General features: G+C 45.9%; 1 protein-coding gene across 2 annotated transcripts in view; it reads right to left on the bottom strand.

Moving 5' to 3' along the window:
• Positions 1 to 26,326, bottom strand: part of BFSP2 (beaded filament structural protein 2) — a 69,791-nt gene that overhangs the window by 403 nt on the left and 43,062 nt on the right. Inside the window, exons 3-6 of one of the 2 annotated variants that reach the window (XM_007180916.2) lie at positions 23,628 to 23,784; positions 22,474 to 22,635; positions 8,616 to 8,747; positions 1,820 to 2,040 (exon numbers count right to left, since the gene is read on the bottom strand). In XM_007180916.2, coding sequence (XP_007180978.1) covers positions 1,820 to 2,040; positions 8,616 to 8,747; positions 22,474 to 22,635; positions 23,628 to 23,784 — 672 coding nt within the window. The remainder of the gene's footprint in view (positions 1 to 1,819; positions 2,041 to 8,615; positions 8,748 to 22,473; positions 22,636 to 23,627; positions 23,785 to 26,326) is intronic. The other variant, XM_007180917.2, reaches the window with a different exon arrangement.

The following is a 26,326-nucleotide window of genomic DNA, read 5'->3' as shown; positions in this document are numbered from 1 at the left end:
CAAGACAGTTTGGCTTTCAAATCCCACCTCCCTGGTAATTAGCTGTGTGACCTTGGGCAAATGATTTAAGCTCTCTGAGGTTTTGTTTCCTGTCTGTGAAATGGGGATAATGATGTAATTCTGGCAGGGTTTTGTGGAGAAATGACGACAACATAGAGCTTAAGACTGTGCTGGCACATAGCAGGCACTCACCGGATGGAGTCCTTATACTCTTGAAGTAAATTCAGTCTATCTTGTTACATTTTGTATTTGTTTAATACGATTTTGTGTACTCAGATATTCATAGGCATCTGAAAAAATTAGTTTTGTTACAAACATCTAGCTTTTATAATCAACAGAAATCAATCCAATAAAAAGACAGCTGGAAAGGAGCTGGATGACATGTTTTTGTTTGAAAGAGCAAGGGTTAGGTTGCTTCCATGTGGCCCTCTTGCCTTCTGAGAAAGCAATGGTACAGAGCACACGGGAGACCCAGGAGACCTAGGCTCTGGTCCAGCTCTGCCTCTTCCTCCTATTTTGATCACTGGCAAATCCTTTTCTGCTCTGGCCTTCTTATTCTCTCTGGAATCAGGAGGGGTTGTACTACGTAATCGATAAGTTGTCTCTTAGAGCTGCTGTTCTACTATGTATTCTCTTCCTCATTCAATGTATGCCACAGAAGGGACCTTGGAGGGCAATATGAAGATATAGAATTGTGATAAAGGCTTCAATTTCCTTAAAAAGCTGGCAAGGAAGCTAAGCCCCAAGACTCATGCATATGCCACAGGAATCCTTACCCATTAAAAAAAGACTACATATATGTGTGCATGTGTATACATATATGTATATATACCACATACACACATATACATACATAGACGTATACATGCCATTCCCAACCTCTTGCCTCTCTCCAGTATGGAGGCTGGAAAAGCTAAATAGTTGCTTTCCCAGCATCCCTTGCAGGTAGGTCTGGTCATGTGAGATAGAAGGAAAAGTCCATTGGAGCCTTCCCAAAACATTCTTCCTTCACTGAAAAAAGGAGTGAGCCATGCAGGGAAAAGCCTTTCTGCTGTTTCCTCTTGCCTCCCCTTTTCTGGCCATGCATGATGTCTGGTTATGATGTCTGGAGCTGTGGTAGGCATTTGGCAATTGGGGGTGACAAAGATGAAGACAGGGATGGTATATCAGAGGGATGAAATGAGCTTGGGACCTGACTGACATCACGGAGCAGCCTGGCCTACCTCATTTCTGGAACTCTTAGGTAAACATGGTTTATGCCCTTGCTGCTCAAAGTGTGGTCTGTGGACCAGCAGTATAGGCGTCACCTGAGAGTTTTGTCAGAAATGCAGAGTTTCAGGCCCCACCCCAGATCTTCGGAAATAAAATCTGCATTTTAAAAAGGTGCCCAAGCTTGGCATGTTTTGAGTGCATATTGAAGTTTCCGGAGCGTTGGTTTATAGCTCCACTAATTAGGTTTTATTACATGCAGCTGAAAGCATTCCTAACCGCTACCATGTATGGTAGGAAGTACGCATGAACACATATAGGTATGTCTATGGTGTGTGGCTGTATGTCTGCATCTACGAATGCATACAAACATCCACACATATACATATACATGCATAAGTACATAATATATTTTTGTCTATATATTTGCGTATATATGAATAGAAAAATCCTGGAAGGACACAGGCTGTGGGAGTGGGGCTGGGTGTTGGGAAGTTTGGGAGGTGATTTCTCCTTTTTACACTAATTACTTCTATAGTGTTTGAAAAAACGTCTAGTTTAAACCCATGAGTATCTACTCCTTTCCTAACAAAGCCGAGCAGAGACGCACCCGCTCTCCTCGCGGTCCAGCAGCGCGTGGTAGGACGCCACGTCCCGCTGCATCTGGCACTTGTGTGCCAGCAGGTGCTCGCGGGCCTGCAGCTGCTGCTCTGCCTCCGTGCGCATCTCCCTGAGCTCCGCCTCCAGCCTGCTGACCACCGCGCCCAGGTTCTGCAGCTCGATGTCGTGCCAGTGCCTGGCGTCGTGCAAGGTGTTCTCCAGGCCTCGTTTCTACAAGAGAGGGAATACGGTCCAGGCCCAAGGCCGATGGGCAGGGCCCTGGAAGAGGGAGATGGGCAGAGCAGTGGGAGGGGCTGGCATCGGCCTGGTCTGTCTGTTTCTCCCAGGATGATGACCTTGACGGGCTGACGTGGCTCAGTGGGGAAGTAATGAATCCTCCTGGGGAGGCCAGAGTCTTGCTTAGTCTGATTCACTGATCCTTCTGACAGGGGTGGAGGTGGGGAGGGAGAAGAGGAAGAAGGAGGGGGAGAGAGACAGGAACCGGAGAGCCGGATGAGAGAGAATGATGAGAGAAGAGGCAGATGAGTGAGAGAGAGAATGAGAGAGGACAAGTGAGAGAGAGAGATTCACACACACACACACACACACACACACACACACACGAGGCAGTTTGCAGGTGTTTTTTCAAAGAAATCTTGCTCCCTGAACCGCCTCGGGGATTTTTTTGCTCCTGACTCCTCACCCCGGGGCCACCTCCCTCCTCAGTGAACCGCCACCCACCGTCCAGCTGGAACGCCATCTCCTCCTGCATTCCTCCCAGATTCCCACAGTCAGAACGAACGTCTCTGGCCTCTACACACTCACTGTGGTTTTTTATGTTTTAGTAGCACGTCTTGCTGGTTCCTCTTGCTGCCCCTTCGCCCCCTCCTCTCCCTGAGCTGTGCTGTGCAGGTTGGTCTCTACTCCACTCGCAGCTTGGTCATCTCTGTGGATGACTCCTGTATTGATGCGTCCAGCACAGATCTCTCCCCCAAGCAGACTCGGTACTGAGGTTCTTACTGGAAATATATGCAGGCCATGGGCCCCATTCAAATCAAGGTGTCCAAAATGGAGCCATCGGCTTCCTTCGGAACCTGCTGGCCCCTCCTCTCCTGTGCTCCAGCTGGTGAACCCACATGAGTTAGAAACCGGGGAAAGATATGTCCCTGATCCTGCTTCCCTCCCAAATTCAATCATTACTGAGTCCTACCTCTTGTACATTCTGAAACATTTTCCCATACGTGCCCCCTCTTGTCCAGCCACCAATGCCCCAGATCGATTCTTATCACCTCTCACCTGGGGTAACCTCCGTGGCCTCCTAGCTCATCTCCCTGCCTGTGGCTCCTCCCCCTCTACATCCCCCCGCAGCAGCCACAGTGCACTGTCTAAAGTCCAAATCTAGGCTTGTATCTCCCCTTCTCCTCACCTGGCTGACTCCTATTCGCCCCACGTCCAAACTCAAGGGTCACCTCTCCTAGGAAGACTTCCTTGATGCCCTCTTGCCTCTGCTACCACCAGGCTGGGTTAGGGTGGCCCTCCTCTGGGTTTCACAGCTACCCAAGCACATGCATGCCCTTGACCTTATCACAGCGGGCTGAGCTTCTTAGGGGCATGTCTCCTCTAGCAGATGCTGAGCTCTTTCAGAGCAGGAACCTAGTCTCTGTAACCTCAGCGACAGGACAGGGCCTGGCACAGAATAGGTGTGTGTGTGTGTGTTGCCCAAGTAACAACACTTGTATTATGGTTGCATTTATTGCCCTATCTGTCTCCCCACTAGACTGAAACTTTCTTCTCATCTTCCCATATACCAAGCCCTGCAAACTGTAGGGCTGACCAATAAACACATATAAAAATAAAACATATATATAAATAAACACATATAAGGCATACCTTAAAAAGTGGTATGCCTCTCTCTTTAACATCTTTTAGTAGTAGTAATTATGTAGTTCTATAATTTAGCATCTGGCTTTTTATTTTATATAACACATAAGAAACAAATAAATATCCTTCTAAATTGGACTGAGTCAAGTCTTGATGAAACAAGTTTCTACATCCTCTTTTGACCACTGTGGCTGAAATCGAAGATTCTTGGTCATGATGTCATCTTGAATCATGACTGCTGTTAAGCAGGGGCCACCATATTATCGTATTTAAATCTTCCCAATTCCATAGGATATGAGGAAGTTGAGTCAGATTCCCATCCTAGGTATGTCTACAGGTGGCAAAATGTGATTAGTGGAAATAAATCTAGATCAGTGTCTGGTCTGGTTATTATTTTGCTGGTGAGATCCGAAAACCCCTCCATGGCAGTGAGGATGCAGAAATGGCCACCTGGACTTTGAGAATCATTTGTTCCAACCTCTCTGGGTTTTCTCCCTTTGTTTATCAGGAAAGTGCTTGGTTTGTGAGCGGTGGTTGTTGACATTGGACCTGTAACACATGTGATTTGGGAAAACCTTTCATGGAATCAGGTTTGGATCACCTGTCTATAGTTTTTGCCCTGTGTACGTGGTGACTTTTCCATGTGGCCTGGGGTTTTTCGCTGAAGACTTAGGACCCACTGCCCAAGGTGGGTTCATGGGAACACGAATCAGAGGTGCCGTGTCTTTTCCATTCCACCTTTAGAATCCAAGTCAAGCTTCTGCACCTATGTCCCTGACATCTAGGCCTGGTTCTCACAGAGATGCCTGTGCTTGAGTCTCTATGATCAGCCACTGCTGTGGGTCTCCTGCCCCAGCCCACTCATGACACAGCACCAGCAAGCAAACTGAGGTCACAAAAGCATGCTTACTCTTGTCTCTAGAGATCTGAAGGGACTTCCTTAAATTGCTAAGCCCTCTGGAAAGTAAAATAGTGACCTTCTGTGATTTCTGGACTGAATTCCATTCCTGGTCTGAGTTGACTGAACACAGAGCTCAGGAGCCCTCAGACACCATTATTGATGCCTGGCTGCCGCTATAAACAGTGCCTTGTTGGCAAAGGAGCTGAAAATGTCACCAGCTCGGCTGTCTGAGGCTTACATAGCTGTGAGGCCCTGTGTGTGCACAGGTTGCTGTGACTGAGGGTAGCAGGATGGCTGGATGAACTCTGCCATGTTGGAAAGCTGTAGACGTGTGTGCTACCTGTTCTGACTCGCCTGTGTTCCTAACCTTGCCTGCAAGGCCCAGCGACCAGAACTCCAATCTGCTAGAGCCACAGGGGACAGAGGCAGCCCATCCTGGGTTCCGAGCCCAGCCAGCACGTCACTGCTCCATCTTCCGGTTGGGGGGTGAGTTCTTGTCCTATTTGTCCCAATAGTCAGGACCATGGGGTTTAAGTGTGGTGATCAGATGATGCCAACTTGAGGCTATTATACTAGTGGTTATAATAATAATTTTATAAGGATAATTAATAACAGATACCATTTATTGACTGCTCACTCTGTGCCGGGCAGGGTGCTAAGGGCTTGACCTGCATTATCTATTTAATCATGCCAATGACTTTATGAGGAAAATTCTACGATGGTTCAGTGGTTGACCACGTTTCCAAAGGCAGCTGCAACAATGCTCTCCATCCCACCTGCACTTTCTCTCCATAATTTTGCCACTGCCTCATCAAGAGGCAGATTCCTGTGGAATCTGGGCTGGTCTGTGACTGCTTTGACCAACAGAATGCTGCGTAAATGATATTCGGGGACTTTCAAGCCCAGGTGTTAAGAGGCCTGGTACCTTCTGTGCTCACCCTCTGAGGGAAGCCAGATGCCATGTCAGGAGTCCAACAATGTAAGACTGCCATGATACGAGGAAGTCAAAGCCAGCTACGTGCAGAGGCCACGTGGAGAGAGAAAAAGAGATGCAGAGCTGAGGCAGCGGGCATGTGAGCTGAAGCAGCCGTTCTTGGACGTTCCAGCCCCAGCAGATGCCACATGGAATGGAGAAGAGCCATCTCTGCCGAGCGTTCCCTAAATTGCTGAATAAATGAACAAATGATTTCCTGTTGTCCTAAGCCACTAACACAGCAGATGGATGTGATAACCAAAATAGATCCTCACTGTACAAGGGAGAAAACGGCATCTTAGGGAGGTCACACAGCTAGTGAGTAGAGGAGCCAGGATTCAAGACTCCAGGGTCTGAGCGCCCGTCCCCAACTCCACAGGACCGCCACCGTCTAGTGCGTGATAGAGCCAGAGAGCTCTGCCTCTCGACTTATGACTCGTGTTAATGGGCAAATCCCTGAACCACAGTTTTCTCTTCGGCAAAATGGGATGCAGTCACAATCCACCCTACTTAATGTTTCCATGAAGCTCTGATGAGAGAATGCAGGTGAGCGTGCTCTTATTACTGTTTCTCTCACTTTGAAGAAATTGTGTTTTGGGCACTGTACCAAGTGCTTTGGGGACATAAAACTAATTAGACATGATCCCTGCCCTCAAGGAGTTAATGTGAGTTCAGTGCATGAGCTGATATAACCACATGAACCAGGGGGCTCTGAGTGTGAGTGGGTGGCAGGTGGGAGGGATCACCCCAGCTCTGGAGTCAGGGTCTAGGCTTCACGGTGGGTTTGGCACTTCGGTGAGCTCCACCTCACCTGTGCCCAGGGTGTGGATGACAGGAGCAGGTAGAGGGGGCAGAGTAGGGGGAGGAGTCTCCTTCTAGACATGGGAGAACACATCCAAGGGCTCAAGTGTAGGAAAGCAAAGGATGAGTTCTGGGCATTAAACTGAAGCCCGAGTTGGGTGGTATTGGAAGGTCTGGCAAAGGAAGACTTTCTATTTTACCCACAGGCAATTCCAAGGGGTGGGGACACTGATAATGCAGGAGAGAGGGGATGGTAGATAGAGGAATGTCCCAAATGGTGCAACAGGGGACAGGTGGAGTCTATCGAAGGGAGGAGAGGGTGGATAAAGCTTCAGAGATGTTTTGAGGTGGGAAATGGAAGCCGGAGACCTCAAGTTGGAGGACATTCATCTTCTCTGCAGAACAGTGCTGGTGACAGCACCTGCCAAGGGGCAGAGGTAAGGGCGGGCTGGGGGCTTGTGAGGATGGAGACTGCTGGGAGCAACCACTCTGGGGAACACAGGAAGTGCCCCTGCTTTGTTCTGTCATTTGTGTACCGGTTTTCTTTTACCAATCAGGTTATGAGCGTTTAGAAGACAGGAAACATTTAATTCTTGACAGCCTCTCCCAAGTCTAAGGGAGGGCTCAGCACGTAGTAGGCTCCTAATACATGAGTGTGGAATATGAGCTGAGTGATGTGCACCAGCTACTTAGGCTGCAATTTCTCCAGGCTTTTTTTTGATGATGTGGCTTGAGGATACATCCCTCACCTTTTGCCTGGAACTTTCTATCACCAGAAGAGTGGCAATTTTGGCAGCCACAAGGACATCTGGGGGAGAAATGGCAGCCTCTTAACTGTGTCTAAAGCAACTGCATTCCCAACATTAGGATGTTTATCAAGGGTTATGGCAGGTGAATATAACTGATTAGCATAAAATCCACATGACACTGAACAGCGCAATCTCTTTCAGACAACTTTTTAGTTAAAGTAGCAGTGATTTAGGCTGTAGTTTCCTGATCTTTCTCACCTCAGATCCTTTCCTCACACCCCCTTGCACTGACCCAGATCCCATCAGAGGACGACTTGGAGAAAAGTGGAGCAATGAGATGTGTGTCGTGTTGTAGCAAGACAGCATCTTCCCTGAGCTGACTGGGCACCATGTGACCTTGTTGCCGAGGACAACGGACCAAGTGAACTGAAGACTCTTGAAGGAAGGGAACTGGGGGTGATGGGATGATCTTGGCAGCAGGCAGAGGAAAAGTTGTTTCTGAGGGGAACCAACTAGAACAAATGCTTGAGCTAACTTCATGGCAGGCTGTGGCTACAGTGGGAGGTGGGGCTGGAGGTTTGTGATGGAGCTGTTATGGGTGGCAATACTGAGATGAGGTGTATGGGGGGTGGTGGAAGAATGGGTACCCAAATAGCCCAGGACTTGAGGCTGATGGGAGAGAGGGGCTTCTTGGGCCTCAACGACGTCCAGACTACCTCAGCTGCGCAGGGATTATACAACCCAACCCCTTCATGCACTCTGGTGTGTACGAACTCTTGTGGTTTGATTCAGTACACATGACCCCCTGGAGGCATCCAGGAGGAGCCGTGCTTGACCCTAATAGAACTTCAGTCCATCCCAGAGATCAGAGGGTGGATCACTGTATTATTAATAATGCAAGAGATCTGTCCACAAACCACAGTGAGTCTGAAGAGCTAACTAGCTTACTAGTTTTGCTTGGGTTCCCCAGAAGCAGAGCCAGACACAGGGATCCTGGTACCTGCCAATAATTAAGGAGTTCCTTTCAGGAAAAGGGGGAGAAGGAAAGCAGTTCAGGGCAACGTAAAGTGTTAAGCCAGGAGGTGGTCTTGGCTGGACTCTGGCTACAGCCCGACCCCTCGGAGAGCTCTGGAGTGTGGATCACACCACAGGGTGGAGTCCACTTTGCAGCTTTTAGACCCCACTGTCAGTCAGTCATTGGCCGACGGCTGAGGACTGGGGGGGGCACGCCTACCATCCTAGGCCAGGTCTTCTTTTCGGCGGAGGGCAAGTCTCTGGGCATCTGTGGCGTCAGCAGCCAACAGTCATGGCGGCAGCCTGGTGAAGGGGATTTCGCTGGGGCACTAACTGTGTCTACTACATTTGTCATTTGGTATCGGATGATCCTTTGCAGCCCTCAAAACTCATGTGCTGTGAGATGGGAAACCCATATGACTACAATTAGACATTTGAGAGTAAAACTTCACGCAGGAAAGGCCAAGGCTGTTCCTGGCCCACTCACCAGGGCCCGTAAGGATTCCGTCTCAGCCTGCAGGCTCTGGATTTGGCAGGAAGTGTTGTGCAACTCCACCCTGAGGGCAGCAGCCAGCTTCTCTTCCTGGGTCTGGGCCCTGCGGGCCACCTCCGTCTGTTGCTGTGGAGAGGCAGGGGTGAGCAAGGGGAGCCAGGGCCTGAACCCGTCCTTCCCTCTTACCTTCTCCCGTCACCACCCCGCGGCCTCTAACGCAGAGGAAACAGCCATTTGATTTAAAAATCACTCTTTTTCTATCGGCACCCACACCAGCTTGTATTCCAACATTTATTTAGTTTGAACATATAATGCATGCAAATGGAATAAAATTCAAAAGATTTTCTAAAGGATATATAGTAGAAAGTCTCCTTTTCTTCCTGTACCCTAATTACTTTGTTCTCCTGTTTCTAGTTTCTCATATCTCCTTCCAGAAATATTTCATATATTTATAAATAAATGCATATGAGCATCCCTCCTTGCTTTGGTACTTACATATTTTTAGAAATTATTCTATAGCAGTATATATAGATCACTTACATTTTTTTAAGGGCTGCATGGTAATGCCTTGCTTGGAAGTACTATGATTATTTGGAAGTTCCCCACTGATGGACACTTAGCTTGTTTCCAGTCTTGGCCCATTATGAACAATGATGCAATCCCTCATTTTCCATACATGGGAGGATCTCTGAGGGGTAAATTCCTGTAGTGGAACTGCTGAATCAAAAACGTAGGCATTTGTGGACTTCCCTGGTGGCTCGGTAGTTAAGAATCCGCCTGCAATGCAGGGGACACAGGTTTGAGCCCTGGTCCGGGAAGATCCCACATGCCACGGAGCAACTAAGCCCGCGAGCCACAACTACTGAGCTTGCGTGCTGCAACCACTGAAGCCCGCGAGCCTAGAGCCCGCGCTCCGCAACAAGAGAAGCCACCTCAGTGAGAAGTCCACGCACCGCAGTGAAGAGTAGCCCCCGCTCGCCGCAACTAGAGAAAGCCCGTGCGCAACAACGAAGACCCAATGCAGCCCCCCTACCAAAAAAAGTAGGCATTTGTAATTTTGATAAACGTTGGGAATTTGTAACCGCCTCCAGTGCTCCAATTGCCCCACACCTTGCTCAAACAAGGAGTGAACAAACTTGACCTGATAGTCCCTGTTTCCCTGTAAAAACCCATCTGACCACACTGTGAATTTAGGGGGAAGGTCTGTGCCTTGAACCTTCTCCCCAGAGCAAGATGGACATATTCTGATTACTCCTCTTTACTGGGGAAAAGGGAAAACACGAGAGCTCTCCCTCATTTATCTTCAGTGCAGTCTGATAAAATGTCTACAAGTCAGTGATGTAGAAGAAAATAAACTGCTTTCTCTCTTAAGTTACTGGCTTTCTGAATTTGCCATCTTTACCACATATGAATACTTATTTACAGAATTATGCGCAAATAGTCCAACCTAACTGACTGGCTAAGAAATCCCAAGTCAAAAGGCTCACATCTCAGTAGTAGTTCTGCCAGTTCTTGCTGTTTGGGGGCTATAAAGAGCTCAACAAAAATGTCCATTAAAGGCTTGGGAGCAGCTGAAAGAGAACATAACCCGTGGACCCTGCTCTGACTGGTTGGCCCGTGGCTGTGTGTCTCCGGGCCATCATTCAGCCTCTCTGAGTTCCAGTCTCTGCCCGTAGATGACATTGAGTGGGGAACGATAATCATATGATGACTGCCTCCTGGGATCACTATGAGGCTCCCATCAGGTTATGCATATGGAGGCTTTTAGAACCTTAAAATCATGCAAATATTGGCTATATATATTTTCCATGTGTAACAAGGAATGTAGTACCCAACAAATGAGTTTGTAAAAAGCTACTGTGAGTTGAATACTACTAACGATAACTAATATATTGAGCATTTTGTGCCAAATGCTCTGTTAATTGTTTTTTTTTTTTTTTTTGGCTGTGCTATGCGGCTTGTGGGATCTTAGGTCTCCAGTGGTGAAAGAGCAGAGTCATAACCACCGGACCACCAGGGAATTCCCTTAACTACTTTAAGTCCATATATCATTTAATCTTTACAACCCTGTGGAGCAAGTGTCATTGTTATTTCCATTTTACATGAGGAAACTGAGGCACAGAGAGATTGAGCTATTTATTCAAGATCAAATGGTCCGGACTTCCCTGGTGGCTCTGTGGTTAAGAATCCGCCTGCCAATGCAGGGGACACGGGTTCGAGCCCTGGTCCGGGAAGATCCCACATGCCGCAGAGCAACTAAGATAGGGGCACCACAATTTCTGAGCCCGGGCAGCTAGAGCCCGTCCTCTGCAACAAGAGAAGCCACCGCAGTGAGAAGCCCACACACCGCAATGAAGAGTAGCCCCTGCTCGCTGCAACTAGAGAAAGCCCATGTGCAGCAATGAAGACCCAACACAGCCAAAAATAAATAAATAAAAAAAAATTTTTAAAGAAGGAGCATATGGCCCATGAGGGTCAGAACTGGGATTCAAGCCCAGCAGCCGACCCCAGTGCTGTGCTCTTAACAACCAGTACTTAATGCTGCCAATTCCACCAATGCCTCTACTTAAGACCCTCCAAATTAGAGCTGTCTCCCTCAAAGTGAATGTGGATCCCTCTAAAATACCCTCATGGTTCACCAAGTCCTGTGATCAGTAGCCCGGTTTTTCTTCCTCCCTCTGGTGCCGGGGCCTGGCCAGATGGGCTGCGTGGGAGAGGGGTACCCCGGCAGACAAATGGAGTCAGAGCGGCCAGGGGCAACCATGAGCTGAAGCTGGCTCCTAAAAGCTCACAAAAGCCAAGTGCTAACGTTTCAGGAATTTTGTGAGCTGGTGCTTATGCAGCCATCATTCAAAATTAGATTATATCAAGTTACAGTCAAATAAGTTATATGAAAAAGGGTAATACATAAACACATCACTGGCTAATTATTTTGCATTTTATCATTATCTATGCTACTGAGGTAATTTACATCAATGGTACTTGTGTGGTAGAAATAACACATAATGCTGTGCTCCTGCACATCTCTTCCCAACTTTGTGCTCATTTACATCATGTTAGTAGTTTGAAATCAGCCATGGTGAGAGTATTTACACCATGGAAACTGGCAAACACTACAAATCAGAGGTTGAATTATTGTTTTGTTGATTGTCCAGATGTAAGAAAGGGATGCAGAAAATGTTAATAATGCAGGTTAAACTTAAAAGTGGGTCATGTCTGTAGCTATTGCACTGGGAATGGCACAAAAATTAGAGGGACTATTCTTCCAGTATCTGAAAATTATCATGTGATTCACAAAGAAGTCACTCACAACACTGATGAATGCACTCATCCAAATATTAACCAAAATTCATAGCAGAGCTATCCTCATTCATCATTGATGTGAGTGACTATTTGCTTAATCAGATATTAATAATCAAGCATTTTTCTGTAATCTGACTTTGTGACGCTATTGTTGATGACAAAATTATAAAAATGGTTGGTGGATTTCACAAGAAATAGCAAGTCACACTGAAGCTATAGATGCAAATGGAAAAGCAAAGTATTTTATCTTAAAATGTGTCATTTCTAAAATTACATAAAGAAAACATCACTGGAAACTTTTATGTTACCTTTTAGGTAGTGTTATGAATTTGACTGGCACATAAAAACATACGTTTACATTTCCTTGCAGAGAGCAGTTGGGAAACATCCCCAGCACAGGATGGGTAAGAGCCGGGCATGAGGGGAAGTCCAGTCCCACGGAGGCACGTTTCAAAGCCTTGGTGGGCAGGTCTGGGGTAAAGCTGCTGGCCAAGGCCATAGCCCCGGCACTGAATGAACTGTCCCTCCTCTCGACTGGATAATGTACTCGGTAGTTCATTGGCACACACTGGTCTCTGGAGAGATGAATCCCCAGGTCTTAGTTTTATTGGCAAAATGCTGTACCCAAGTGTTTCCCAGATATTCTTGGACAACCAGCATGGTTTGTCGTATATCTGAATACTAATTCAAACTGTTTTTATTTGAACCAATTCACTTTTTCTTTGTAAATAAATGTCTTTAAAATGTAAACTACAGTTAAGTTCTCAGATTTTAAAGTGTGTCAGCATCATCTGGGGGACCTTGTGAAAATGCAGATTCTTACTCAGGAGATCCTGCGTGGGGCCCAGGAATCTGCATTTAATGATGCCTGGTTCATGGAAGCAAAGTTCTAGATTGCTACAGAAACTGATAAAACTGTATTACTTGCCATAGATAAAAGATAACTGAAAAAAAATCAATAAAATTAAAGCAAGCCACTGTATTATATTCTAGCAAATGTTGCTTGCCAAGCTGCTGAATCTCAAAGCTGGCTTTCTCTTTGTTGAAAGGCAAAATTAATAAGTATAAGAGCAGTGTTAATGACGTCCCAGCACCAAATGGAAACTTTCTTGCACCATTTTTTAATTAAGATGGAAAGAGAAAAATAAATTAATTTGATCACTGTGTGTTTCAATTTTGTTTTATATCACGTCCCAGACCTTCTCAAATCAGCTTGCCACAAATGATACTTGCCCTTCATCTGGGGACAGTTAATTGTTTTAACTCACCTAAAAGTGTTACATGTTCTTCTCCAATGGCTTTTTAGATTTATGTTTTCTCGTTATTATAATAACTCTACTTCCGTTTCCATTTCAACCCAACGCCTACAGATTTCTCCTCGCAGATCAAATAGGAGGTGTGTGGTTCTAGCTCCTGAGCATGGGAAAGCAGGACTGATCTGTCACTCAGTGCCATTGCTGGGATGTGTGCTGAGGTTCAGATATGTTGGTTCCCAGGCTTGCAAACCAGCTTGAATTCTGGGCTCCACTATGCACGAGCCGAGCCACCCAGGTTTGCACTCCAGCTGTGTTTCTGGGGCAGGAAAGCATGTTGGCATTTTGAAATACGCTAAAAATTTTCAAATTAAAATTTACAAATTGGCACAGTGTTGCACATGAAGGATGGATGTGACAGACAAAGAGCAGCAGGCTGTCGAGTAAGTCAGAATGCAGAATTGGAGGGTCTCCAAATGGAGGGGAAAAGAGCCATCTCCACACCCCACCCATTTGGCTGATTAGCATTGCCATTCCCCAAAACACCCTCGGCGACTGGAAAAAATGGCCACTTTGTGGTGTGAGGGGAGAGTGAGAGTTTAGGAGGGGGCAGAATGTGGAGAGCAATGATGCTGGTGTGTTCTTAGCAGAACACATGTCCAGGCTGAGCCCTCAAGGGTGGACGTGTGCAGCCTGCCTCTCCCGGAGCAGTTGCTGCGTGGGTTCCAGCAAGTCACAAGCTCTCTGGTTTTTGCAGCTGGGGGACAGCTTTATGAGAGTATTGCTCTGCTGCAGAGCACAGCTAACGGCCTTGCTCTTAAGCTTTTCAGATCCCACAGGATCACACAGACCTCATTATGGTCACTCTCATGGAGAAAGGGAAAGCAGTGGGCTCCTTGGGGACAAAGGGGTTCCCGATCTTGCATGATAGAGGAAGCTTATCCGCAGGGAAGGCACAGATTTGTGGTCTGGAAAGATCCTGACAGAAGTCTGGCCTAACCTTTTGGTCCCTCAAGACCTCCCAACCTCACACAAGATGTCACTTGTGCTCATCCTTAAAAAAGGGGATGAATCAAGGTCCGCCTGCTCCATGAGGTCTGTCTGGGTCAGAGTAGCAGTTAAGAGTGTTGATTCTATAGTCAGAACATGTGGTTTGAATCCCTGCTCTGCCATGGTCTAACTGTGATTTACCTAACCTCTCTGTGCCTCAGTTTCCTCCTGTATAAAATGGATAAAATCACAATACCTATCTCGGGTTGGGAAGGTGAAATGAGAACAGACCTGTCAAGTGCTCAGGACACTGTCGGGCGCTCTGTAAACCTCAATAAATGCACTGCTGGCCCTGCTTTCCCAGCACAGCTCACTCTGCCTGGCGTGGTCTTTCTGTCCGTTGTCTCCCACCTGCACCCCAGCCAACCTCACACTAGACTGTGGCACCTTGTGTGCAGGAACAACTTCTTACCCCTCGACACCCCCGGGCACCTAACATGGTTTTTACCCCTAGAACATGCCCAACGATGTTTATTGGAGGTCTGCAACGTGTTCCAGGTGCAGGCTCGGGACTCCGGAAGAGGAAGATCTACCAGGAATGGAATTAAATCTCCTTTTCATTAGGAGGATCGGCTGTCATTATTGTAATGATTATAAGGCACTTTCCAGTCACCCAGTGTCATATAAATGTTATTTAGCTGAGGATAGATTTTGTTAGGCAGCACACACACACCTGAACTACCCGAGCCAGACGTAGGATTCACTTGGGAGAAAGCTGGATGCCATCCAGTCTTCACCAGAACATGGGTCCTCCTTAGTGGGAATTAAAAAGAAGTGCATGTCTCACTCGGTGAAACATCAACATTGGCAGAAGAGCTGGCCTGGCTAGGCTGAGCCATGTCTCTCCTTGAACTTACATGAGAGCTGCTTGGCTGTTGAAGCGGCTCTCTTTAGGGTGTAGGACCAATTCCCAGTCTCGGTCAAAGCTGCCAAAGGAAACACAGAGGAGTGTGTGGCTTGGCAAACTCGCTGCCATTTTGGTCGTGAGTGAGCACACCCTGCTGATGAACGAGGTAGAAGGGGCTCAGCAAGGAGGGGTATTCTGAGGAGAAAAATAAATTCTTCATCCGCAAGTAATTATTGGAGAAGTCTAAGAGACAGCATTTTTGTTCGGGTTCATGGAGATCATCCCATTCCTAAGAAGGCTCGCCTCTGCTCTGTCCCTGCCAGGAGACTAAGTGTTGGATACGAGCCACCTTACCTTAATTTCTCAGGGATTTGGGTTGTTTTGTCTTTGCAGATCTCTTAGTTTTGAAGTAAGATCCCTACGCTTTTCCTGGGAAAGAGTTACTATTAAGAAATATCTAAGACAGCTTTGAGATCGGCAGAATCAGTGGCTGGGGATGAGCAAGAATTGAAGCCAGGGATATTGTGTCCACAGCACCAAGCATGGGGCCTGCAGCCTGGTTTGTGGTTGACAAATGGAGTGTGAATGAGTGAGTGAAGATTCCTTGGTGGAGGGTATGAGGATGAGGTTGCAATGGTGGATGGCTGTTGACCAGTCGTGGGGTTGGAAACACAATAAAGGAGATGAGGACCTGGCGCCCCCCCCCATGTGGCTGTGCTGGGTAGTGGGGTAAAGGACTGGCAGTGCCCCCTTGATGAGACAGTCTCTTTATTTTCCTTAGTCTGATACCCTACCTTCCTGCCCCCAGCCACACCAGCTGGGTCACACCACTGTAGCACACAGCTGTACTAACACTTCCTTACGGGCTAACAATATCTTTTGAAAGCCAGCTGGAACTACCGTAAATTAAGTAAAAAGACAAGTGACAGGGAGTTCCCTGGTGTCCCAGTGGTTAGGAATCTGAGCTTCCAATGCCAGGGCCTGGGTTCAATCCCTGGTCAGGGAATTAGGATCCTGCAAACCGCGCGCTGTGGCCAAAAAAAAAAAAAAAGACAAGTGACAAGCTGGGAAAATATTTGCAACTTATATCACGGAGAGAGGACTAATTTCTCTAATTTACAAAGAGCCACCACAAACCAGTAAAAAAGAATCCCAGACCTAATAAAAATGGGCAAAAGATATGATCTGATAGTACACACAAAAGCAAATATGGATGAAATTCAGCATGTAAAAGGATGTTCCACCTTCCTCATTATATGACAAATGCAAGTTAAAAGTATACTGAAAAACCATTTTTTACCTATAATATTGGCAAAGATCGCAAAGTGATCACAAAGTGTGAGAACTCACAGTATCAATGAAGATGCAGGGAATGGACACTCTCAAACATTTCTGATGAGAATATAAATTGTTATAACCTTTATAGAGGGTAATTTGGCAATGTTTATCAAAATTACTGATGCACATAATTTTTGCCCCAGCAATTCCATGTCTATAAATTTATCCAGCGGATAGATTTCTATATTGGGAAATGAGGGACATACAAAGTCAGTGACTAGTCTTATTTATAATAGCTAAAGATTGGAAGCCACCATTCATCAGCAGGGCACAGGTTAAAGAAACCCTGGGATACCTGTTAGCTGGAACAAGGGTTGGCAACTTTTTCCGTAAAGGGCCAGATAGTAAATGTTTTAGGCTTAGCAGGCCATAAGGTCTCTGCTGCAGCTATTCAGCTCTGCTGGTGTAATGCAAATGCAGCCATAGACAATGTGTAAATGATCAGCATGGCTATGTTCCAATAAACCTTTATTTGTGAAAAACAGGCAGCAGGTCAGACTTGGCTTGTGGGCCATAGTTTGCTGCCCCCTGTGGTACAATATTGTGCAGCTAAAAAGCAATATGTTCTGAATGCTACTATTTGTGTTAAAAGAGAAAAGATATACATAGTTTCTTGTACATGCATAAAATGTCTCTGAAAGGGCACACAGGAAAAGGAAAACATTGACCCTACGACAAAGACTGGGTGGCTGGGACATGGGTGCGATGACACTTTTCACTGTATATCATTTTGTACATTTTGAATTTTGAACCAAGTGAAGGTATTAGATATTAAAATGCATAAATAAAAAAAGAAATAAAAGCAAGCTGGGGCCCTTTTGCAAAACTCGCTCTGTGACGTATTTTGAGGTTTAGAAATGCTAGGTGACTCATCTTCAGTGCTTGCTGTGAGCGCACCAGGAGGAATAAACCAGTACTTATTTCACAGAAGAGCCATTGAGATTATAGCCAACTCATCAACACACAGGGACCCCTAGATTACAGATGCTCTCAGCATTCTGCTCTCTCAAAGGAACTCTTCCAGTTGGCTATCGTGGCAGGACCATATTAGGCCGTCTTGGAGCCTAGAGCAAGTGACAGTTGAGTGCCAGAAATCCATTTAATCTAATTTCACATATCCTAGAAAATACTGAATCTTCTTGGTAAAAGCAAGCAAAGAAAAGGCATAGACACAGCAGCCCGTATAAAGTATTTGCCCTCACAGAGCCAGTGATTGTTTGTGAATACGGATGACATGGTGATATGTTATCCAAGGCTTCTAGTCTCTCATGGGTAGATCTAGACCTGTGCTGTCCAGTATGGTAGCCACTAGCCACATGTAGATATTTATGTAAGAAGTCATAAACATTAAATAACATTAAGAATTCAGTTTCTCAGGTGTATCAGGCACATTTCCAGCACTCAGTAACCACACGTGGCTGAGCTGCCACACTGGACTCTGCACAGGTTACAGAACAGCCCTATCACTGCGGAGACTTCCATCAGAGGGCACTGCTCCAGCCCATGTCTGGTGCCTCCTGCAGCTCTAAGACTATCAATAACCAGGAACCTCGCAATTCGTTTCCATCTCTTCACCTCTCTTCATTCTTAACCATCTCCACAATCTGTCATCCTGACTGTTTGAGGCATGATGGTTACAGCTCAGATAAAGTTTCTGACCACAAATACCTTAAACTGATCTGAGGGAAGTGTGACCTACTGTCAGGGCAGGGAGCATGGGAGCAATCTATTTGTTGTGGAGTTCCTGGCCCCGAGGGACTCATAGGAGCTGCCACCCACCCCCCTCCAGCTCACGCTGGTGATTGAATAAGCCTTTGGTTTCTGTGCACGTCACCCAGCTGCAGTGAACAAGGGACAGAGATTTGGCTTCTGAGAATTGAGGGGAGGGCCTCCAATCTCATCAAGGGGAAACTGAAGTGGGGTAGGTCAACCTTTCGAACCCTAAGCAGCCTGATTCAGAAACTTTGGGAGCCCTTAGCCTGCAGGGTGGCCCTGTTTCCAGGAGGACCTCACACTGTAAGGAAAAGGTCAGTTGGAAGAAACATGGGATTATATGTATCATGATGGACTGACACGGACATGGAAGACTACAACTGCGTCATATTTTTGAAAGTGTCTTTTTGGCTACCTGGAACTTCATTTTCCTGTTGATGATATGACACTTGAAATGCTTGCATTTGTGAAAGAAAAACTTAGTAGAAACAGCCTGGCCGCAGGGGAACTAGAAGCTGCTGGCTCTCTCTCCTCCTTCCTTCCCTCCCTTCCTTCCTTCCTGGTAGCAGAAAACACATCTGTGAAATGGGAATAACAAGAGTTCCTGCTTTTGAGGCTGTTGTGAGAATTGAATGAGCAGAAAGGATGTCAGAGGTCTAGCCAGCACAAATGGCCTCACATGGTTATCAGTTTTATTTTTTAATTCTAGGTCTTCTAACAATGACTGACAGATGATTTCGATGTACCCATAAGTTCTGCAAAAGTTTTAGGAAAGAAGGGCACTGAGAAATCTTAATCTAGCCAGCGTCAGTGTACAGCATACTTGCACTCAGGATTCTCTTTTTTGTTTGTCGCTCTACAGAGTGGCAATGTCTCAGCACATGAATCCAGGAAACAGGTGAATAATAGTGACCCTCCAGTATTCCCCAAGGTGGTCTTTTTAAGGTCTGTCAGTTGCAGACTGGAGAGTGTGCCCCATGGCTAGCCAGGAGGTGTGGAGGGTGGTATGGCATGCTGCTGGAGGTTCTTGAAGTATCCCCAAATACCCTGAGCTGGGTAACCGCATCAAACAGAAAAGGAAGGGTGAGACTTTAAAACACTCTGGAAATTCTCTGGACCAACCTGATCCCCCAGTCACTGAATCATGCAACCTGAGAAGCTCCAAAGACTGGACCACTGAGGTTCCCGACATCTATAACACTGTGGCTGGAGAGAACCTAGTGTTATAAGCTTTTACTGATTAAGAAATAAAAAGAGTTGGCAGGAAAGTGATAGCAGATGCTGATGGCATCCACCTTGACTCCTTGGGCCATAACATGTTACTTCTCCCCAGCTTCCTTCCCACTGTCAGATTCTGCACCTCTCCCTGGGAGCTCTCTCTGAAGTCTTTGAAAGGTCACTCTGCTAGCAGATGGCAGATGACTGAGGGGAGAGGGTATTACTACCCCATCTTCCTTGCCTCTCTCCTCTCCTGTATTCTGTACTGTTCCCTAGGCCCCCATGGGGATGCTCCAGTCTCCCCCAGTGGGAGGTGGTTGGATAATGTGCTCTTTGTGTGTTCGCTTCTCTGCTTCCCGCAACTTCCAAAGAAACCACCTACACTTCAATATTTGTCTCAGGATCAGTTTCTGGAGGAACTTAAATGAAGACAAATTAATCAAGTCAATTAATTTTTAGCCTCTCCAGGCTGAGAGGTAATTAAATACATGTCTGTATTCTCTCTGCAAAATGTTTAGAAAGCAGTGTGTGCTAAACCATTTCACATTTGTGCTTTGCAGCCAAGAAACCTACAAGAGATGTTCAGGCTGGACAAAAGTCAGCCCCCGAGGGCATGACAGCAATTGACAAAACTATTTATTGGAGGACTTCTGGCTGTCAGCTCTGATCTCTGTTGATGATTAGAGGAATTCACTCATTCTGCAAATATTTTCTGAGCTCCGCCTCTCTGCAAGAGGCCCAGGGAGCATCGGCCAAACTGAAACAAGTACTGTCTGTTTTCTCTGAGATGTAGCTTTCAGATTACTCTATTAAAAAAACACTAATGAATCTGTTCAGAATTAATGTTTGAATGACTGTTGGGCTGGTGATGATTCTCAAGAGGGTGAGGGGTGAATAATAATGAAGTTTTTTTTTTCTTTTTCACACTATGCAGGATTAATTTCTGTTAATTATAATGCCCCTCCACCCTTTCCCAAAGAGATAATCACTATTGTGTGATGTAGACCCCAGGAGGGTTGGGACAGAAACAAGTCTGCAAATTCCTGGGCCACTGTGATTTAGCTTTGGAAGCAGAGCCAAGGAGAAGTGACAGCCTAATGCAGAGAAAAAAATCCCTGGATCAAGAGCCAGGAGAGCTGAACTGTGGTGTTCCAACCAGCTGTGCGACTCCAGGACATCAACTGCCCTCTCTGGGTCTCAGTTTCCTCACCTCTAAAATGAGGGAATGGGACTGATGGTCTCTAGGGTCATTAATTATAAATATTCATGAGTCCCCTAAGAAGCAATGGACCCAAACCATATCTATCCTTTGGTTTCACTTTCTCTTTGTGTGGTTTTGCCTCTCACTGGTTATGGGGGCTGTATTTCATGGAGTTACTAGGCACTATTTGCCGTGGAAATTGTTTGTAGTGACCTGGCCCAAGGATTTGAAGGTTAGAAAGAAGAGCTTTTGAAAAGGGGTAGGGGGTGGAGAATTGGGGAGTGGAAGATGTTTTCTGGGCTGGAGAACATTGGGGGATCCAGACTTGTGAAGACCCTGTGGGGAAGTTTCCTGTTGATACTTGGGGGGGCAGGGCTTGAGGAGGGCTAGGAGAAGAAAGGTCCTCCTGGTTTTCTTTTGGGAGTTTTATCAACTCCTGTGGTTCCCAAACTTGACTGTGTATTAGAATCATCAGTGAGCTTAAAAACCATGAAGTCCCTCTCCTCCTTCTGATTTAATTGGTCTTGGGCCTGGGTGTTTTTGAAAGTGCACTGAAATAATTTTGTTTTGCAGTCAGGATTGAGACCCACTCAATGGTCCCCGAGAAATCAGGAGCAGCCCTCTTGCCTTCTTTCAAATTCTACTTTATTTTTCCCATTTCCTTCATGCTTTCCTTCCTCTTCTGCTCTTTCAATCCTCTGCCTCAGAATTCCAGAATCATGAATGGGTGGGAGAAAGGGAAGGGAAGAACAAACCCTGTGCATTCTATTTTCTGGTTAATTCCTTTCTTATTTATGAGGTTTAATAAAAGATGCTTTCCCTCCATGAACATAATTCATACTACTTAAAAAAAACTTAAGAAAAACTCGGAAACAAGAAAGAAAAAACATCACAACATGAAATGGGTCCCACACTTAAAGACAACCACTGCTAATGCACTGCTAACTGCTAAACCTTTATAGTTTATAGTTTTCTTTCTGATTCTTTTTTTAAGGGAGACCTTTTCTTCACAGCTTTATTAAGGTATAATTGAAGTACAATAAACCATGTTCTGACCTTTTCTTGATGCCTAGTTTCTTTGTTTGAATGCTTTACCTACTGTGTATAGCAGGGGTTGGCAACTGCAGCCCGAAGGTCAAATCCAGCCCACCTCCTGTTTCTGTAAATAAGGTTTTATTGGAACACAGCCATGCTCACTGGTTACCTTCTGTCCGCAGCTGCTTTCACACCACAGTGGCAGAGCTGAGTATTTCAACAGAGACCATCTTGCCCAGGAAGCCTCAATATTTACTATCTTGTCCTTTACAGAACAAGTTTGCTGACCCCTGGTACATACCATTCTGTACTCTCTTTTTTTCTCCCCATTTTACCTTATTGCCTGAGCAGTTCCCATATTGCTATAAATGCTTCATAAATATCATTTCTAATAACTGCCTGATATTTTACTGCATGGTTAGGCTGTGGCTTAGTCTTTCTCCTGTTATTAAATATTTATCCTGTTTTCTTCCCAATTTTTTTCACCCTTATAATAATAAAGGCTTCAGTGGGTATATTTGGATGTACACTTTATCTGTATTTTCAGTTATAACTTTAGGATGGGGTCTAGATTATTCAAGTGGTAGGCAGGAGCATTTTATGATTCTTGGTACATGTCATCAAATCCCTTCCTCAAAGATGTCACATGGGTTTGTGCTCCCCAACAACTCAGGAGAGCACCCACATTTCCACATGCTTGCCAGCACTATTACCATTTTAAACTTTTTCTGCATTTAGACAGGTAAACAAAAAGCTTTGTTTTAAATTGCATTTCTTTTCTGTCTAACGAGATTGAAATGGTTGCTTTTCTTCTTTTGCATGTCGGCTGCTACTCATCTTTGCTTGGCCTCCTTCTGCACAGGGCAGAGTGAGCATGCTGGTCCTGCCTCTTACCTTAGCTTGGAGCAAGGCTCCCACTTCCGCCCGCTTCTTTTCCACATCTCTCTCCCAGTGAATTCTGATCGTCTCAAGGATGTCATCCAGCCCAGTGCCAATGGGAACATCCAATTGTTCCAGCTCAGACCCTGCCAGCTGTTTGTATAGCATTTTCACATCCTGAAAATGACAACATATACCTCAGTGAGTTCCAGAGGAGAAAGAAAAGACACAGAATTCTAGCCAGCCGAAGCCCAGCTCCGTGGGCAATACTTTGCTTCTCATTTTGCTGCTGCCAAACGTGGTGCTTCACAAAGACAGGCGAAGTCCCTGGTCCTCTTCCCAGCATGGGCGCTATATTCTCTTCTCCCCAGGATGCATTTCTTAGGCTACTCTTCACAAACCCATGCCCACCCAAAGCAAAAATCAAAATAAATAAATAACAAAATAACAACACAGAGTAAGCAATAACAGCAAGATGAAATTTATGAATTTCATCAAGTCAGAGGGGGCGGAAAGAGATTTAAAGATAACTGTGGAGTTTTTAAAGCGTTACCTTTGGAGAGTGGTGACAAACTATGGAGCTAAGGACAGGAGGAAGTGGGCTTACTGATTCCTGGTTAGCTTACAGTTGGACAAAAGAAGGAACTTCCCAATGTGAACATGGTTAAATGGGTTTTGACTTTTTCCAACTGCAAGCACTTTTTGGATCTTGGGTGTTTGGACCTTGCCCGGTGTGAGGTGGTTTAGAATCACTGCGGTTCTGCAGGACACGGGACCACATCACCACAGGCGGTCCCCTTCAGTCCTGTCACTCAACGATCCGACCTAATTTCATTGAGTGTGACTAAACCACAGCCTGGGTCTACTCTTGGAGTTATTTTGTTTGTCCAGTACAGTGTTGAAAAAAAAGTCTGAACTAGAAAGCTTAGGGGATGCTCCCTCCGATTCAACACACGTCCCATCACTCACTACTGCTTGGACCTGCTGCCTCCCCATTTATGTACCGGCCTGGTCCCTGAAGCCATTTGAGTTTGAAACTCAGGGTAACCTCACCCACTACAAGAAGTTGGAAATATTTTACTGGCATTTTGCCTGCAGCCCTGGGCAAGTGACGCAGAACGTCACCTGTGTTGTGACGCTCAGCCAGACAGAGGAGTGCCCCCACCTACCTCTTCATAGCTCCTTGACAGAAAACCAAGTTCTTCTTTCAGGCTTTCTATTTGACTCTCCAGATCCTTTTTTGTCGAATTTGCTTCATCAATGACTTTGTACAGAGAGTTAATTTCCTCTTCTGCTGCCTTTCGAAACGGCTGCTCATTTTCATATCTGTAGGTAAAGGAACTCAATCAGCAGAGCTGGGTGACCCCAAGGAAAAATAATCAGATTATAAATGTGACCAACAGATCAATTATGGATACTTAGGCAATGAATGTTAAAAGTCACTGTTCCAATGGGTTTGAGGACACTGTTAATGCAATTGCTGCCTGTTGACTTACTAAAATGAAAGCGATTGCAGCCAACTTCTGATAACAGGGCACCTGGATTAATTAGGTGACATCCTCATGGGGCACTGGAAGCACAGAGCTCTAGGGAAACTTCTCCAAGAGGGCAGATCCAGGTAAGGGGACCAGTGTTGTCATCATTATGCTGATCTGTCGTCCTTTTCACCTGGGGATCCTTTAACGAACATTACTGAGAATCTGCTAAGTCCCAGGCTGTGTGCTGGTGATCCCCAAATGAAGAACGTGCATGGTTCCTCTCCCAAAAAGCCCAGGTAAAATTTCAGGACCGTGGCTGCAAACCCAAATGCCTTCAGGGACCAAGTGGGGAAAGTAGATGAGGGATGAGGGCCAGGTCTGGGCAACAGCAAGAGGTGGGGATTGACACGCGTAGGACAGCACATGCTTCACCTAAAGGGGCGCTGCTGCCCAGCCCTCCCCATCACTGCAGCGTGGGAAGGGGTATGCCCTTCTCTTGAGAAACCAGAAACCTGGATTTGCATGCGAAATACGCAAAAACACACAGGTACACATATACACGCAGACACAAGTCTGAAACTGCCCCCTCTGCATTGTTTCAATCTCTGGTTTGCACAGGGCCTTTTTTCTAACAACTACCCAACATCTTTGGCAGTTTCTCCCAGTGGCACTCCTTTCTTCCATGGCCTTCCACTCAGCCAAATTTCACACCTTCCCTTCATCCATCCACAGAAGGGAGAAATCTCACACCTCTCATTTCAGAAAGCCTCTTAAAGTCTTAGAATTTTAAAGGATTTTCGTGTTCAACTATCCAAACTCCTGCCTGGTGACAATCCCTTGATGTCATTGTTGATAGGTGATCATGCAGGCTCTGCTTCAATACTTCCAGCGACGGGGACCTCATCATCTCCCAAGGCCATCATGCCATTTTTGGACAGCTCTAACTATTGCAAATTGCTTCCTTCAAGAGCTTTAGTCTCTGTTCCTGAAAGAGTCTGAGTTCCACCCACTGGAACACCCAAAGTCAGTCTAATCCTTCCACTGGCAGTCCTACAAATATTTGGAGACACTCTCTTACGTCACTCTCTTGTCCCCCATCGCCATCCCCTACACCCCTCCAAGCCTTTTTGTCCTCAGGTTAAGCATTCCTACTTCCTTCCTCCATTTTTCATGGAAATGGGTTTTCATATTCATCATTATCGAGGGCAGGGACTATGACCCTTTCATTTTTGTTTTTGCAGCAGCAGGTTTAAGATATATTTTTGGAATGACTTGAAATGCTCCAATTGGTCTGTGTCCTTCTTAAAATGTGATACAGAGAATGAAATGCAAAACTCCAGATGTTACCTGATTACTTCAGGGTCTTGTGGGACTGTCTGCTCCTTTGTTTAAACCCTTTAATTCTATTCATCACGGATCCTAAGATTTGTATTGTGGGGTTTTGTTTGTATGTTTGTTCATTTCATTTTGATTAGCTGTATTTGCTGCTAACTAATATTGAGTCTCCTGCCAAGTAGACGCCCTGAACATTTTTCACAAAAGCTACTTTCAGCCCAATTTCCCTGTCCTCCTGGGTGCAACTGGTATTTGAACCCAGGAATAGGAGTTTATGTTTATCCTCTTTGAATGTCATTGGTCCATTGTTCCAGTGTATTGGGATCAGAACCGTGATTCTGTCATTCTACTCTTCACCACCCCAACTGGCTTTGTATCATCTGCCATTTTACCACACCTGCTTTCAAGCACCTTGCAGTTAAAAATAGTAAATGAAGAGACTGAGGACAGAGTCCTGTGGCATACCACCAGAGACTTCCTTCAGAGTTGGATCTCTACATTTGAATCAGCACTTGGGGGCTGGTTTCTGAAGCGTTTTTCTGTGCTCTATATGTGGAATTAGACTTTCTACCCAAATTTATTCTTTTTGAAGGATTGCATTCTTATTAACATTTAGTTCTTTTGGAAACAAGTCCTATCCTTCCAGCTGAAATGGAAACTCTCTCATACGACGGGGATTAGTCTCGTTTGACCCAAGCTGGAAGAATCCCCCACGTGCCTCTGGAGTCCTATTTTGCTCACCTCTCCAGGGAGCCTGATGCCTTTCAGCACATGATCCATTCAGCATTACTGGAGGTTCTGGTCTCCTACAGACCGTTTTCTTGGCAGTCCTCCGAGGGATAACTCTGTGATATCCCCCAAGGCTGCTGGTACACTTTTAGCATTTTTTTCACTGCCCCATTTTGAATGGTGCTTCAGTTAGAACCCCTGGGTGCTCATGACACCCAGAGCTGTCTTGCCTTGACCTGCAGGCCACTCTAACACAACATTGTCTATGGCATCCCATCACTTCTGCTTGGCTGCTCCACCATCAGCTCAACTCAGCTTCCTCAAAA

The sequence above is a fragment of the Balaenoptera acutorostrata genome, chromosome 4, assembly GCF_949987535.1.
Source record: "Balaenoptera acutorostrata chromosome 4, mBalAcu1.1, whole genome shotgun sequence".
Classification (NCBI taxonomy): Eukaryota; Metazoa; Chordata; class Mammalia; order Artiodactyla; family Balaenopteridae; genus Balaenoptera; species Balaenoptera acutorostrata.
Note: the sequence above shows the minus strand (reverse complement) of the source record. Positions and strands in the feature narration are given on the sequence as shown.